The sequence below is a fragment of the Bactrocera dorsalis genome, chromosome 2 (assembly GCF_023373825.1).
Source record: "Bactrocera dorsalis isolate Fly_Bdor chromosome 2, ASM2337382v1, whole genome shotgun sequence".
Classification (NCBI taxonomy): domain Eukaryota; kingdom Metazoa; phylum Arthropoda; class Insecta; order Diptera; family Tephritidae; genus Bactrocera; species Bactrocera dorsalis.
Window position 1 is genome coordinate 82,109,008 of NC_064304.1, and position 17,030 is coordinate 82,126,037.

At 32.8% G+C, this 17,030-nt stretch overlaps 1 protein-coding gene across 1 annotated transcript in view; it reads left to right on the forward strand.

Moving 5' to 3' along the window:
• LOC105226574 (hypoxia-inducible factor prolyl hydroxylase) overlaps nucleotides 1-14,962 on the forward strand; it is a 42,733-nt gene extending 27,771 nt beyond the window's left edge. Inside the window, exons 3-7 of the mRNA XM_011205503.4 lie at nucleotides 9,918-10,065; nucleotides 10,143-10,262; nucleotides 10,362-10,442; nucleotides 10,609-10,748; nucleotides 11,573-14,962. Of these exons, the coding sequence (XP_011203805.2) occupies nucleotides 9,918-10,065; nucleotides 10,143-10,262; nucleotides 10,362-10,442; nucleotides 10,609-10,748; nucleotides 11,573-12,104 (1,021 nt within the window). The 3' untranslated portion in view covers nucleotides 12,105-14,962. The remainder of the gene's footprint in view (nucleotides 1-9,917; nucleotides 10,066-10,142; nucleotides 10,263-10,361; nucleotides 10,443-10,608; nucleotides 10,749-11,572) is intronic.
• The last annotated feature ends 2,068 nt before the right edge of the window (nucleotides 14,963-17,030 follow it).

The window sequence follows — 17,030 nt, forward strand, 5'->3', positions numbered from 1 at the left end:
ATAAATTATTTACACTTAGTTTTCATGAAATTGATATTCTAAACACTTGCGTACATATGTATGTATGTATATGGGATGTTTAGACAGAGACGCGCGGCTTTATATGTATGTACTCGCCGCGTTTCACAGTTAACACCACGTCAAGGTCACATGCCTACGTGTCCCTGCACTTGTACACGATTTGTTCTGCATAGCAGAATATCCACCCTTATAATCACCTTTCTAGCCAAAAGTCAAGCATCCTTTACAAAGCGATACAACGAAACGTGTATCTCAGAGAGGATAACTACAGGGTAGGCAATTTAAAGTTGACCCATCTGGCAACGCTGTAACTTTTAACAGCGCTGACAAATCGGCTAATGTCATACCGCGTTAGAAGCGTCATTCGAAGACAATTTATACCATGGAACAGTACACTCCAAAAGAACGCGCTGAAATTGTTCAGCTTTATATTCAAAATAACTTTTCAATTGTGTTAACTCAACGTGCGTTTCGCAAAAAAAATAAAGTGAAAAGTGCTCCAGTTAAGAACACAATTAAGTCTTTATACGCAAAATTTGTGAACACCGGTAATCTCAGTAATGCCAGTCATGCATCCAGACAACGCACAAGACGTTCTGATGAAAATATCGAAGCTGTACGAGCCAGTATTGAGGAGACTCCATCGACATCGAGTTATCGCCGCTCTCAGGAATTAGACATCTCTCGCACCACTCTCCGACGCATAATTCATAAAGATTTGAAGATGTTTCCATATAAAATTCAAATGGCACAAAAACTAAACCCAGCTGATTATCCGCGACGCCTTAATTTTGGCAAATGGGCCATCGAAATGGCTGAAAACGATTGATATCGAAAAATGGTGATGTTGACTGGCCACCGAGATCACCAGATTTGACGCCACCAGACTTTTATTTGTGGGGTTATTTGAAATCCAAGGTATACGCTAATAAGCCAAAGACCTTAGCTCAACTGAAAGCCAACACTCGACGTGAAACAGCCGCCATATCATCCGAAAAATTGGCCAAAGTCATGGAAAATGTCGAAAAAAGAGTGCATTTAGCTGTCAAAGCTAAAGGTGCCCATTTACGCGATCTAATTTTTAAATATTAGCTGAAACAAATCCCCTTGGACCAAAATAAATTATTTTTGAAATGAACAAAAAACATTGTTTTCTTTTGTTCCTTTTTTTTTAGAAACAAATGGGTCAACTTTAAATGGCCTACCCTGTATTTGGCTTATACTCAGAGATTTTCGTTTAGTCAATTATTTATGTCGATGCTTTGTTGGTATATGTATGTACATAAATATATTTATACATTTCTTTCGGTTTTTGCATATTCACGCAATATCCAAGCCCAAGAAATCCTTAAATCCTTCGATAGCAATTAAATTGTTTTTATATGTGACTTTACATACAGGCGGCAACACCTTCACACGTACATGTAACAAATTATCTCAGATTCAACACAGTGTGTTAGTTCAGTAGAATTTAAAGGAAAAGTAGGCGACCCTATAAAATACATAAATATTTAAATGATCAGCTTGACGAACTAAGTCGATTCGGCCATGCTCGTCTTTTTGTATGTGTATACACGAACTAGTCCATCAGGTTTTGAGATATCGATCTAAATTTTACGCACTTACTTTTTTCCAAAAAAGTTATAGCCTCCATACGAGTTCTTAGGTTAGATTATTGTCTAATACAATCCTAAATCTTTCAATCTCCGAATATATTCTTCGGATCTGACCACCATAATATGTAGCTGCCATACAAACTGACCCATCAAAATAAAAATCAAGCTAAAAATCTCTTTGCATCCTTCTTGCTATAGGAAATGTACCTGTATATAGCCATAAAAGGCAAATTATTTTTTGTTTGTTTATAATTTTTCTCCTAACTTAACATTTTCGAGATTTTAAACATTCGTGGGTGGATTTGTAAAAGCACTGTGAATATGAACTAAAAGTAATAAAACATTGTATTTTCCAAAATAAAATACACAGTTATAACCCACTGCATAGTGCTTAAGTACACGCAAACTCTTTTTGCGGGCGTTAGTCAGCAAATCTCCTATGTTTATATGACAATTACGCTTGTGCGAAAACAATTATTAATATTTTTGCAAACAAAAATTCTCTTAACATACATACTATGTACATACAGTGGACTCGCGATAATATGAACTAATTAAAAACAGGACTGTTAATTTTTGCGAGATTGTTCATATTTACGAAAGGTGCAAAAACGAAAAAATGTAGTATTAAATTAAATTTTTTTTTTTATTTTAAACTTCAAAATAAACTTGTTTTATTAATTTTTTTCGTTACACAAGTAAAACAATGTTGCATGTAAACAAAACAGTTTAGATATAATTTCATATTATACATATTTTAATTTTATAAAAAGTTGAAGCTCATTTTGGAAAAAATCGGTAATCCTCTTTTGCTGTTTATTTTGTTCAACCACCTTAAAAACTGCTTTTTCCCTTAGGTTCTTTAATACATTTAATTCCTTTTGTTCAACCATTTCACTTTCAGCCCATTCCAAAGCATTATTAAATATGTCAATAGCTTCTCTTGATGTAATCGTCTTTTGCGACTCTACAGTATAGTCGTCTTCGTCGGATATTTCTTGTATTTCATTTTCATTGAATTCAATAGCATCCTCGTTCCATTCTCTAACGTTGTAAGCAGTGATTCCAATCTGCAGTGAATATAAATAGTAAATACAACTTTTTTGAGTTTACGTTTCTGATAAAACAAACCTCAGGTCTCAAGTTTTGTAAAAGATTGGCTGCGCTCTCCTCCAAGTCCCCCACATTCATATTAAAGTTCCTTCGAAGGATATTCAAAGGAATTTCATCTTCAGAATCTTTTTGATTTTCAAGCATACTCAAAACATTGTTCCAGCATTTTGATAGCACAGCCTCATCCACTTTATTCCATGCAGATTCAAGGGTAATAATAGCGTCCTTAAGTGAAATTTGCTTCATAGACTCTAGCAAGTCACATCCTGTTGCAGCAACGGAAGCCAAAAGACTGTTTCTGTAATAAAGTTTTGTAATCCTGATTGCATTTTGGTCCATGGGTTGTATAAGGGGGGTGACGTTGGGTGGCATAAACATTGCTAAAATAGAGCCGTCTTCACTTTTAAGTTCATTCTCAGGTGGATGCGATGGAGCGTTATCAATTAAAAGGACAGCCTTAACTCGTAGACCTTTTTTTGTCAAAAATTTCGTTACCTACATAAGTTGTAACACACATACATACATAAGTTGTAAGCTACTGAAATACGAGTTAAAACTTACCTCAGGTATGAATGAACGATGGAACCAATCTTTGAAGATAGCGGCAGTCATCCAAGCGGACTTTGAATGTCTATAATGAACAGGGCAGTCAAACCCCTTAAAACAACGGGGGTTTCTGGCCTTGCCTATCACAAGGAGCTTGAGTTGATGAGATCCTTCCGCCTTTGAACAGCACAAGAATGTTATTCTTTGCTTTTCCATCTTTGCTCCTTTGCTTTTTCTAATGATGACACATACGTCTTTTGTGGTAAAAGTTTTCAAAATAAACCAGATTCGTCGTTGTAAACTTGCTCCCGGCTTAAACCAAGCTCTTCCATTTTCGTCTTTAGAGCTTTTTTGAATGTATCGACTAACTGGGGCTGTGAAGATAGTTTTTCCCCAGAAACTTTGAGCAACCGAACGCTATATCTCTTTTTGAAATTTTGGAGCCATCCATCACAGGCATTGAAATCAAGGCAATTTTCTTTAATTGTACAATGAAGCACCTTTGGGAGTTTTTTGTCCCTCATATGCAAAAACCATCTATACAACGATTTTTCCAATTTTGGATACTCTGATGGACGCATATTTTTTCTTTTTCCAGGACCCATACCTAAATGTATTGTTAACACATTTAAGGATAGCATTTTTATTTTTCTTTATTCCACATACTGTAGACTTTGCCACTCCATATTTAGTTGCTAAATTTGTAACACTTGCACCTTTTCGTAAGCATTCCAAAATATCGGATTTGTCTCTTAAAGTCAGAAACGTATGCTTTTTTGTGTGCATGTTTCAAAATTATTTACATTTGATTTTGTCTTAAGAAAATAAAGAGGCACTTATGCTTGCGTGCAATCACCAACCAAAAACACTTAAAAATTCTTACAGACGACTGACGTAGACAAAATCAAACCCTGTAATGAGCACATGTAAGCATTTTCGAGCGATGGGTAAATACATATGTATGTACATGCATATTGAATGAGAATAACTAGGGAATTCCCCAAATTACAAAGCGCTTTAAATTTAATTGACAACAATATTGTTCATATTTTAGAGCTTTTGTCCAAAGTTCATATTTTAGAGTAGTCAATGGTAGCCAAAAAGTGTTCATATTTTGGGGGGTTCATAATTTAGGGTGTTCATATTATCGTGAGTCCACTGTATGTATGTATTAAAGTGGGCCTCATTTAAAAACGAGAGAATTGCTTACATACGAATGTAAATATATATTTGTTGTCATTGTTGTTTTTGGCCCTACCTTGCTGCGTTACCATTGCTCTTGATTTAGATAACTACGTGAGATTTTCATTTAACTTGTACGAATCGATTATGCAAACACACACTTGCATATATTTGTGTACAAAAATCGGATGTATAGCGTTTAAGGCAACTCACAGCGAGCAACCGGCAACACGCATGACGTGCACAACTACAACGCCGCAACTTCGTACGTTTTTTCACATTCGTGCATACGTGCATTCGTACGACTTGCATTTTGCCGAAGACTTGTGCGACGACAAGCAGTCGAGGTGTGCGTTGTCGGCGGCAAACGCGAGTTGGCTCATTCAATTTCCAACTCTTGCTAAGTGCGGTCACAAAGTGCGCAAAGCGTCTATAAACGACCAAAAGCTAAACAATTCATAAATAAACTAATCAACACACTAACAATTTGATAATTTAAGAATTGAGCAAGTGAAACACATCAATGAATAATATTTTAGAGTTGTCCAAAGGAATACACTAAAAAAAAAGAGAAAAATCTCATTGCCAAAAATTGTGCAAATGCAATTTGCTGACACAACAACCACGCTGTAGCGGCATTTTGTTGTAGTTGTACACACGTAGAAAGATAAAAGCAATTGGAGAAGCAACAGTGAGAAATAGAACCCATCTTCTTCTTCTTAATTGGCGTAGACACCGCTTACGCGATTATAGCCGAGTTAACAACCCATAGGTTGGCTAATATTGACCGAACAGGCGATTCTGACAGCTGCTTAAACACCAACATATACACTCACCGTCGTATGTGTGTTCAAATGCGTACGTGCGAACGCAGCACAACATAAAAGTCAATAGTTAGCAACTCCAAACATCACGTAGTCCCCTTTGGCTATTGCTTTGGAAGCGCCAACATTAGAGGCAAATTCTTGCTGCTCGCACTGTCTACCGCTGTTTATTCGTCTGCGTTGTGCGTTCGTATATAGCGTTGCCGTCGGGAAAAAGGGGGTGTGTCACAACGCCGTTTGTAAACGCTGAACTAAAATATATTTCCGTCGGCCTCCCTCAAGCCGTATAGGGCTGTGCGTGTGAATTCGTAATTTGTAAAAACTACAAAAATAAACTCTGAAACCAAATTGGGTGCCGGCAAGCGAAAAAGTGTTGTGCGTGAAACACGCAAATTAAAGAAACAAAGTTTAAGTTGCCAAAAATTATTTGCCGTGCAAAATAAAAGCGAAAAGCAACAATAAAAATTACTCAAGGCCGAAACTGATTTCCAAACTGTGATTTCATTCATTCATCTATCAGTGGCTGAGCGCGCATTTATTGCTTCTGTGTATATTTATTTGTAAACACCAGAAAATATCATCATCATCAATTTATTCATCTGCTCGTGTATTTGTTCGGTTGTGATTAAACACTCAAAGAGACTGTGATTCTTCTTAATTTAATTTTACGTTAAAATATAAAATTTTTTAAACTTCTTCGCAACTTACACCTTACGTTCCTCAATGAAATCCGAAGTATTAAATTGTAACAACAACAACCAATTCAACAGTTGTTTAAGTAAAAAACTAAAGGTGAAAAAATCGCTAAAAGAAATGTCAACGAAAATGATCGCCTCCCAAGTAACCGATTATGAGAGTTTCTTCAAGCGGGCGGCGAAACCCTCCAATGCGGAACAGTTCTTCCGCGACAGTTTAGACAATGGGTAAATATTGAAATATGCAGTAATTAAGTGTTCATTGGATATTTTTAGGTTTAAAGTGAGTTGTCAAGGGTTATAAAATACATGGTATGTGTATAAGCTCCGAGAGCTTAAAGGCTTAGGCAAAACATTACTATGTAGAAGGATGGAATTATAATATGCTTGCAAAAGACTTAAATACTTACAGATTATAACTGATTCTTCAAAAAATTCTTATTTATTAATATATGTGCAATATGAAAAAAATTTAAAGGAGTTAAATCTTTACTTATACTTTTCGTATAAAAAATTTTACCGTAAATTTTGGTAGATTTTAAATATTGCATTATTTAATATAAAAATAATTATTCTAATTAGCGGAAAAGTAAAAATAAAATCTTTTACAGAAAAATCGAAAACCAATTTTTCGATGAAAATATTTACTAATTTAAAAGAAAATACATTTTTTGTTTGTCTATTAATTCTTTTACATCGTCCCTTTTTCCGGTTCTCATTAATATTTTAAAAATATTAGTTTGTAATAAAAAATTATTATTTATTTATTTATTTATAATAATTCATATAACAAAAGGAGTTTTATTATATAAATACATAAACGCAGCACTGGCTACGAGGCCTTCAGCCGAAAAATTATTAGTTTTGCACCTGCATTAAAAAAAACACGTTTACGTGTTTGGTAATTTTAAAGTTATCTGTCTTATTTTTTTTATATATATTTTTTTTTATAATAGAAATTATAAAAATATTTATTACGAATTTAAAAAAATAATTATTCAAACGTTAACTTATGCATTTTATAAGAGTTGAAGTACTCTAAAGAACAAACAAATTTTTGACACAAAATAACGGACCTTTGTTATAAATATAATATATACCTATATGAAAGCAGCGATATGGTGAAGCGATTATTTTCAAAATGGCTGTCTTACTTCGTTTTCCAATGATAACGGAACCTTTGGAGTATTCCCGACCACACCTAAACCTCCGACCAATTTTTATTTGTAAGTCAGTTTTTGATTTTCGGCAAATTGCGCAGTTCAGATGATTTAAAAAAATGTTAGTGGAAAATTTTTCTTGGTTAGTAGGCAGGATCCAATTCCGATTAACTCTTGTATTTCGGACTGCATATTTTCCTCGGCTAGTCATTTTCATTCGTACAGTAATAGGTATACAAAATTGCAAATAAAATAAATAAAATTCCTTGTCGATAGCCAATCACAAGATTTTTTGTTGAGGGATCTGCCATCTCATCTAACCCTAAGGCAAGATTACATTGTTATTGAAGGAATATAAAAACTTCAACTGTTCTGTGAGTAACGGTTAGTCGAAATTGAGTGATTTTCGATTGAAGCGGTTAAATGAAAATTTTTTGAAAATATTTAGATTAGAACATAAATGGAAAACATTTTTAAAAATAGTTGAAAGTGAAAAACTATTTTTAAAAATGTTTTCCAAAATCGTTTTAGTTCCAAGTTCGTTTTAGTATTGGTATATCTATACCATATTTACTGCTTCGCATATGTAAATATGTACATGAATGTGTGTGCAAAAATGTGCACTTCAAAACAAAAGCAATTGTATAATTTTGCAAGCGACACAATAATTTACGGTCGTAGAAAACTAAAAATATTTGGCGCCGTTGCATTTATTACATTTTTATTATTATTTGCTATGTACCCGTATTGTGTTTATTGCAATTTTTAGTTCTGTTTTGCCTTTGCTTGTTTTTGGCATGTGTGGGGTTTATTGCTATTTAGCATTAAATTACTTTCGTAATAATTTATTATTATTGGCGACATAAGTTCTGTTTCATGTTCGGTCTAAAGTTTAGTTTTTATACTTTAAACATACCGCTGACTCCGTTTATAATAAGTTTACTTATTTATTTATTTTATTATTTACATATTTCTGTTTTCATGCAAGCGAAAAAACAGTTTTCGCAATTTGTGTTAACTTTTTCAAAACAAAAATAACTTTTTCGGATATTTGTGGTATTATTTCAGTCTTTTATGGTTATTGCGGTATTTACCCCTTTGTAGTCAGTGTCGATGAGTGAAAGGTGCTCTCTAAGAAACGGAAGTCTTTTATGAAAGTTATTTAGATAAATACAAAACGGAGTTTTTTGTTTCATATAATAATCGTGTATAAGTTTGTACTTATGTATATATTTTTCTTGCAAATTTTTTCTCGAAACAAAATGCTAACTCTTCTATATATTTTCTTTATCAATTATAAAATTTGTTAAAAGAAAAAAAAAATTTATTGAAATCAGAAAGTCTGTCTAAATGCAGAAATCGTCTGCAAATTGCCAGAAAAAATCAGGCGTTAAATTAATTTTGGAAACAAAAATTATTTAAAAGTGCTAAATATGAAACACAAATTTCAACAATAAATAAAATCTCGTTTCAGTAAAATTAATTTGCACGAATTTTCTTTATTACAAACTAATTTTTCTCTATCTTTTTTCAATATTTAGTTTTTATTTGTTTCTAGAAGTTTTTTATAATACAAATCGGAAATGAAATTTTTTTATGAAAACAGTTATAAAGAACTATTTTAGTCGCATTGCTTACATTTGCTATATTATTAGAAATAACATTAAAAATTAAGATTAAGAAGAAATCATTAATGGTGTAAATAAAAATTAAAAATCAAATAATAACTAAAATTACTTAAAAATTAAATAATAAAGTGAACATATGTATGTAAAATATAAAAGTTGATTTCTACTTTAATGATTTCTTAAATTGATTAAGATACTAATTCGAAGTTTATAAAAATTAAAAACATGTGTACCGTACAAATATAAATTTACGCAATTATAATTCTCAATGCTTAAGGGTTTCATAAAGTCTCATAAAGTTATAAGTTATAACAAACTGAAAAAATAGTTCTAAAAAAATTTTAATATATACAACAACAATACAAATATACATTTTAACAATACACATGAGTTTACTCACCAAAAAATAGGTGGTAAATTCAGATTTATGTGCTCTGTAAGTGATTATTCGTTGATTTTACATTTCAGCTTGCTTTGCGATGCTGTCATCAACTCGCTACCTTATTTCTGTCGAAAGTTGAAGTAATTTTTTTCCTCATTCAAGTTTAAATGCCGGTTTTTATGGTTATAGTACACATACTTTTGTGCTCAAACGTACCTATGCCCTGTACGTACATATGAATGTATGTATGTATATAGCATAAATTATGAAACCGCATGCTTTGCAGTTGTTGGGTGAACGTTTTGGTCCTCACGTATTCTCCAATTCACCGCAGAAATAGGTACATACATATATATGTACCACACGAACCATAACCTGCGCACGCTTAGCGTGTGTTTGCTAAAATCCTCGAAATATTTGGAACTTGTTGTGAAGAAAGCAAGTCAATGGCAACTTGTAAAGAATAATAATATAAATTATGCTCTAAGTGATTTTGAATCTAATTTAATAATAGCGTAATTTCTCGCGCATGCAACCCTGTGTGTTGCCTCTTTTTTTCACTCTGAATTTTTATCTAAAATTACAAATTCGCCCTCAAAATTTTTTTGTTAATTTTAAAATATATATACATATATATATATGTATATGTATAAAATATAACATTTTTGAAAAATAACAACTTCCTATTTTCTATAAAATTTTTCCGATTTTCTTCTAACATAAATCAATATTTATTTTTTCTACTTTTAGTGAGCGCCGCTATGACGAATTATGTCGAAATATTATCAGCGACATGAATCAGTACGGTTTGTCGGTGGTCGATGATTTTCTAGGCGTCGAGAAGGGCCTGCAGATTCTCAATGAAGTGCATCGCATGTATTCAGCTGGTGTCTTCAAAGTAAGTCCTATATTTGCGCAATATTTTTTTTTGAAATAAATTATATTAATTTTTTGTCTCGCCTTCTCTCTCCGTAGGACGGCCAACTGGTTAATAATTTGCGAGAAGAAGAGCTGCGCACAATACGCGGCGATAAGATAACGTGGGTTAAGGGCGTAGAACCAGGCTGTGCAAATGTTGGCTATTTGATAAATCAGGTATGTTAGTATAAAAAGCGTGTTTATAAATATATAAAAGAGTATAAATAAATAACAATAAATTTTCTAACATTGCACTTGTTCATTTTGTTATTAAAGATTGACGCGGTCATATGTCGGGCAAACACAATGAAGAACAATGGTCAAATGGGCAACTATAACATTAAAGAGAGAACAAAGGTGCGTGCGTGAAACATAAAAAATACAAATTTTTAAATAATAAAATTCGCACACATTTTTATGCGCTTTTAATGCCAAGTTTTTTACTGTTATAAATATACATGTGTGTTGTTCTTCTTTAATGTAGCCTATGATTTATATAATTTTATTATTTTCATAATTTTAGGCTATGGTGGCTTGCTACCCGGGTTCCGGCTCGCATTATGTGGTGCACGTCGATAATCCGAACAAAGACGGTCGTGTTATAACGGCCATTTACTATTTGAATGTTAATTGGGATACGGACCGCAGTGGTGGCATTTTACGGTAAGTTTTCTCTTAATTTTATTAATTAATGAACATCATAATTCTTGGCAAGAAAATTAATGGAAATCGTATAGTTTAATTAAACTCGCTTTTTGTGCACAGATTTCATATAAACTATTTAAAATGTTTAGCAACTTTTTTCTTTCTCTCAATAATTTTACTTTTTGTTTTTATATTTCTTCTATATTATATATATTCTTTATTTTTTATTGTTATTTTTTAAATTAATTTTATTTAACTACTAATTTTATTTTTCTTTACTATTATTATTAAATTTTATTTCGCATTTCTTGTTTGCATAATTTAATTTTTTTGTGATACTATAATTTTTTATAATAAACTGCATAGCTTTCTTAAGATTTTTTAATTTTTGTATTTAACATAGTTTTATATTATTATTTATTTTTAATATTTTTTTAATGTAATCTCCACTTCGTTTTACCTAATTTTTTACTTTAGTTTTTATTTTCTAATAATATGTATTAAAAAAAATATTTTCTTTAATTTTGATCCCGATTTTATATTATTGTCTTTAGTTGTTTGTTTTTCCATTTTATTTTATCACCTATTTTTATTTTGGATTAGGTAACATTTGTCTCACGCAATTTTTTAATTTTTCATCATATTTCATTGCAGTTTTATTTTACTTAAACCGTTTTTAGTTTATTTTATTGAAAATATAAAAGAGTTTAAATGATTGACAATAATTAAAAAAAAAACATTTACTAACTACCCAATTTTTAACGCTATTTTTAGCCATAAACAAATATCCTCAAATATTTTTCATAATAATACAACAACTCTCTATTTCGTTATGTTTGCAGAATTTTCCCAGAGCACGGTAATTCAGTTGCTGACATCGAGCCGAAATTCGATCGTCTGATCTTTTTCTGGTCCGATAGGCGGAATCCCCACGAAGTACAACCCTCACATCGTACCCGCTACGCCATCACTGTGTGGTATTTTGACGCGAACGAACGCGAAGCGGCGCTGAATCGTATTAAAAACAACAAAAATAATGCCAAATCAACAACAAATACAACAACGAGGGCGTCGGCGCCTACGAATATGCACGACAACTCGAGCACAACGCATACAAACCCGCAATTGAACACCAGCAATGCGTCGGCGGCGACAATAGCAACAACAGCAGCAGCACCAGCAACAACGGCAACAGCAACAACCACGCCAACAATGCCAACACCCGCAAATACCAAAATGGTTGCGAATTCGAATGCGACCATAAACAACAGTAAATGCGCGAGTATAAACAACGCGACGGCGAATATCGGCGAGCATCACCACACGAACAGCAACAGTGCGGTGCTTGCGAATTCGAGTGAAATTTGCACGTAACACCGCAACCAGCTATTGTTGTTGTTGTTGTAAAGAGAAAAAGCTGGTCTGTGTGCTGTAGCGCGAGTGTTTCTTGCGTTTGTGTTTTTTGTTTTGGTTTTAAAAGTTTTTGTGATTTTTTGTTTGTTGGCCGATCACTTAAGCGTTGGCCAAAGGCAAGCAACGATTTTATTTTAATTGTGTGCGGAAATGCTATAAATGCATAGGAGCATAGGAAAAGAACAATAACAAATTGGAAATGCAAAAAATATTATCCAGAACTAAGACATTTGTATGTATGCTAGAAGTATTACATATACGAATGTAATGTAAATATATATGTAATTCACTAGAACTAAGCTCTTTGGCTTCATAGCTTAGGTAAAAAGAAAGCTGAATGAAATATTTGTATTACATACGTCTACTATATATTATATACACATATGTACGAACATTCATATATATGTATGTATGTAATGCATGCAAACATCTGCGCCTATGCCTGAAATGTGATAAAAGCAATGAAACAATTTGAGAATGCATTCGAGAGGTGTGAAACGCTGTAAAGCCGCTAACTAAATGCCAGTGTACAGCTGTCTTTTAACATTAGTGTTTATAAAAAATTTATTGACCAGCAGAATATCTGTATGTAAACACATGTAAATTAGTCTAAGTATTGCGCGTTTGTGAAATTTCTACTAAATGCAGTTGTATGCACGCATATACTTACATATACATATGTACAAATATTAGGGTGTCCATAATTTAATTTTTTTGTTATTTGTAAATGCTTCTTAAAGTTTCAGCTTTTGCACCAAATGAAGTGTATTTGCATATAATGTACTGTATTCATATAGTGCACCATGTCGTATGAGCAACACTGTATGTGTAAATCACTTGTATGAACGCTCAAGTCGTTTGATGTATAAGTTTGCATAAAACTTTCAAAGGAATGTTGTTATGAAAAAGATTATGAAGCTATATACATATATATTATCTATATTGGAGATTAGAAGATTTGAAATTGGAATATCACTTTTTCGATTCAATTTAAATTGATAATAAAGAACTTTCTCCCCTATTACGGATTTCAACTCGACTTGAATTGAAGTTCAGATCAACCCAACTCTTTTTTTTGAGATATCGATATTTAACTGTTTTCAGTTGAAGTTTGCTTGGTGTTGCCAACCTAAAAAATAAAGATTTTACAGATAATTAAACAACTGAAAATATTTAAACGAAAAAAGAATTTAACACATTGACGGACAGTAGGAACAAGTAAAGTTCGAAAATTGACACAACACAACTCAAGAGAAAACACGATCGCACTACTCCCTTCGCAACCACATGCGTACTGATGCTGCAAGTCGTGCAACAGATGGAAAACAAAATTCAACCTAAAAAATTGTTTCCAAAACACGACAATAGGCTTCTACTTGTACGCCGGTAAATGCACATTTGTGCTGCGATCGCCGCAGTGTCTGTAAACGACCGTTTCGTTTTAGACGGCTGTCGCCGTCATGCCACATAGTGAACTTCGCTTTGACGGCTATAGACGCAAGTGTCCGTCAACGTGTTAATTATTGCTCACAAAAAGGTGAATAATTATTAAAAAGGACATTAGTTTTGATTACCGGTAGATATCAAGAATGCATTTTAAATGATGATTAGCTTTGGGTTGAAGCAACCTGCGACATCTATGGTTGTTGCCAAACCTGCTTTTAAATTATGCGCTATGTATAAAACATCAATGAAGAAAATGATAAAAATGCCTAAAAAAGTTAATTTTACTCAAAAAGTGTAGCCCTAAGAGTAGTAGATTACATCGAAGCTTTATCTTTAAAACTCTTCCCTTAATTTTATTTTAATGTTTTCAAATTGTAGCTTGTCTCGTCCAGTTTAATACCGAATTTCAAAACTTCAACCAAATGTAGTTGGGTTGAAATGAAAACCGTAATAGGAGCCTGAAACTTTATCGGTCATAGCAAAAAAAAAAAAACAAAAATTAACTTGAGAAATAACGGACATCCTAATATATATTTAAATACGTATTTTGTGCTCTTCATACATATGTATGTATGTATGTATGACCATGAATGCACTTGCAAATAATGCAGTATGAAAAACTTCTCAAAGCTTTAAACAGATTTGCTATGAAAAGTCACTTAGCAAACCAAAATAAGGGCAAAAAATTGTAATTACAAGGGAAGCTTATTGCTATGTATATATATATAAATGGTATATATAACTAGGGAATATAACTGATTTTGCTAATTATTTACGCAAATAATTTTGTGCTGATAATAACAATTGACATATTCGCTTAGTTAAAGTTTAATTTCTTCAGTAGTATTTCAAAATGATGATGGAAATGATTGCAATTCACACAAACACACCTACATTATTAATGTGTACGTGCACAATGGCATGCAAGCAAAAGTCAATTAGCAGCTGGCAAGCAAATATTAGCAACAACAACAAGGCGTAATGCAATAAGCTAAATGAATAATTAAATATAAATAACATGCATACATACATACATACATATGTACTAATTGAGCACGCATAAATATTTGTTCGTTTGCGGGTGTGTGTGTGTGTGTGTGCAAATGGAACTAGTATATGCTAAACCTTTATTAGAAATGAGTCAGGTAATGCAGACTTTTTTGTTATATACTAAACAATATTTTTTATCATTAATATTCATAAAACACATAAATATGTATATGTACATATATATAGAATTATTTCTACTTGCATAAAACAATTCGACTACTAAACTTAGTTACCTTGTATTATATATAATTTAGTATGTTGTTACACATACATACGTACATAAATAAAACCAATAAGAGCCTGTGAAAAGCAAAATAGTTATAATAACAAGTGTGTAAAAAAATGCAACCAAATTTATTTGCTAAAATAAAAATGTATACATAAATAATTTATTATTCAAATTAAAAAAATTAAAAACTAGAAAAAAATGTGTTTGTCTGGGCGGTGCATAGGCATTTGAAATATTTGCACACAAGTACAGTGGCGATCAAAATTAAGTGAATATGGAGACCAACAATATATCGCGTTAAGTAATATTGTAGAAGGGCGTCACAATATCCGGTTTACAGTTACTTTAAATTCAAGGCACAATTTTGTCAATTAATACTGTGTAAAATAATTCGAAATTAAGTATTTTTTATTTATTCGAGATATTAAGTTTAAAACAGAATACCGTCTGCTGAAGATATACAACTATTTTCTCGTACGTAAAATAGAATTTACGAGTATTACGTCAATTTTTTATAGCATTGTTCTGTTTTCACTATTATTTGAATTCAGTTAATAAATATGGGAAAATTACAACGTTTTAGTACGACGGAACGCACAGCAATTGTGGGTTTGCATAAATATGGTGAAACTATACGCTCAATAGCAAAGTCAGCAAATCTTCTTCAGCAGTCCAAAGATTATAAAAATATTCAGGAATGAGAATCGAATTGCTCGAAAGTTATCCACAGGAAGGCCTAAAATTACACCAAAAAGTATTTATTTCAGGATTATAAATATTTCTAAGTCGAATTGGGCTCATTTCGAATCGAAAATTAAGGCTCTATTGGTGGCGGTAGGAAAAATGCCCACTATTCGTAGACGCTTACACGAAGGAGATATGTACATATGTATGCACGGGAGGGTACTACGGTAAATTCATTATATAAATAAGTTCATCCTGGAAAAACGAAAGATATGAATTTAATGAAAGCTTTCTAGTAAAAATATACATTTAATTTTGATTGCAATTAAATGTATATCCACATGTTTGTTATGTATGTTAATCAGCGCGTTTTATTCGCGAACGATCGACCAATCAGCGCATTTGTCTACTCGCTGGTTTTTTGCTTCATTTTTATCTTTTCTGCGTTATCGCAAGCCGAACTGCATTGTTTTATTTTCATTTTAAAAATTGCCAAGTTTTTGGCGTTGAGTTGGTTCATACAGATATAGTATATGAACATACATTAACATGAGATCTACTAAAAATAAATTCATTACTTTTGCATTAAATTTAAGTTGTATTTAGTATAGTTAAAATGATTCGGGTTTAGGTCAAATATGCGCCGTTTTATTCGATAACTGCCATTTTAAAGGTAGTTTTATAATAATTATAACAGAAACCGAGTCTGTTGTGTCCTTTTCATGAAGTGTTTTTTTAACGTGGCTGGTCCTAAGCCCGGCGCATAACCCTAGGGGGGATGATTCGCCTTCTCACTTTAGCTCGCCTTCAAATCGATGTTTTTTTGCTACCCAGACGATACTTGGTCTGAGACCGGAAGTCTTGAGCAGCTTGAGCCAAATGTAAAAGAATCGTTTCTGATCACTCCCAAGTGAATGGCGCTCAGAGAATTTTTTTCACTTGCATAACCTTCTACACGAGATGCATTTGCCAAAAAAAGAGAGAGGCCAATGCATAATGCAAAATTCTGCGAAAAGATGATCTACTGATCTAGTGACTGATGCCCAGAGCTTACTGAAATTATGGAGGAAATACTTCTCCAGCCTGCTGAATGGTAATGAATGTATAACACCAGATGGAGAACCCGATTCCACAATCGACGACGACAGAACAAACGTTCCATTGCTCGACTATGATGAAGACCGAAGAGCAATTAGCCATCTGAGGAACAACAAAGCGACTGTGGCCGATGTGTTGCAAGCCGAGCTATTGTATTTTGAATTGAATGTATCAGCTTCTTTGTAGAGAATCCGTTGTGTTTTATGTGAGTACCTGCCTGTGAAGGCCTAATCTCACGGTGCTTTCTATTGCTAGAAGCACGTAGATCAATACAATGTATCAGCGCCCCAAGGCATAAATGCATTTTGCACTTATATCTTGGTTCCAATGGGTTCGGGTGGATAGGGACACCCTAGCCACCTAACTTTTTTGTAGAATAT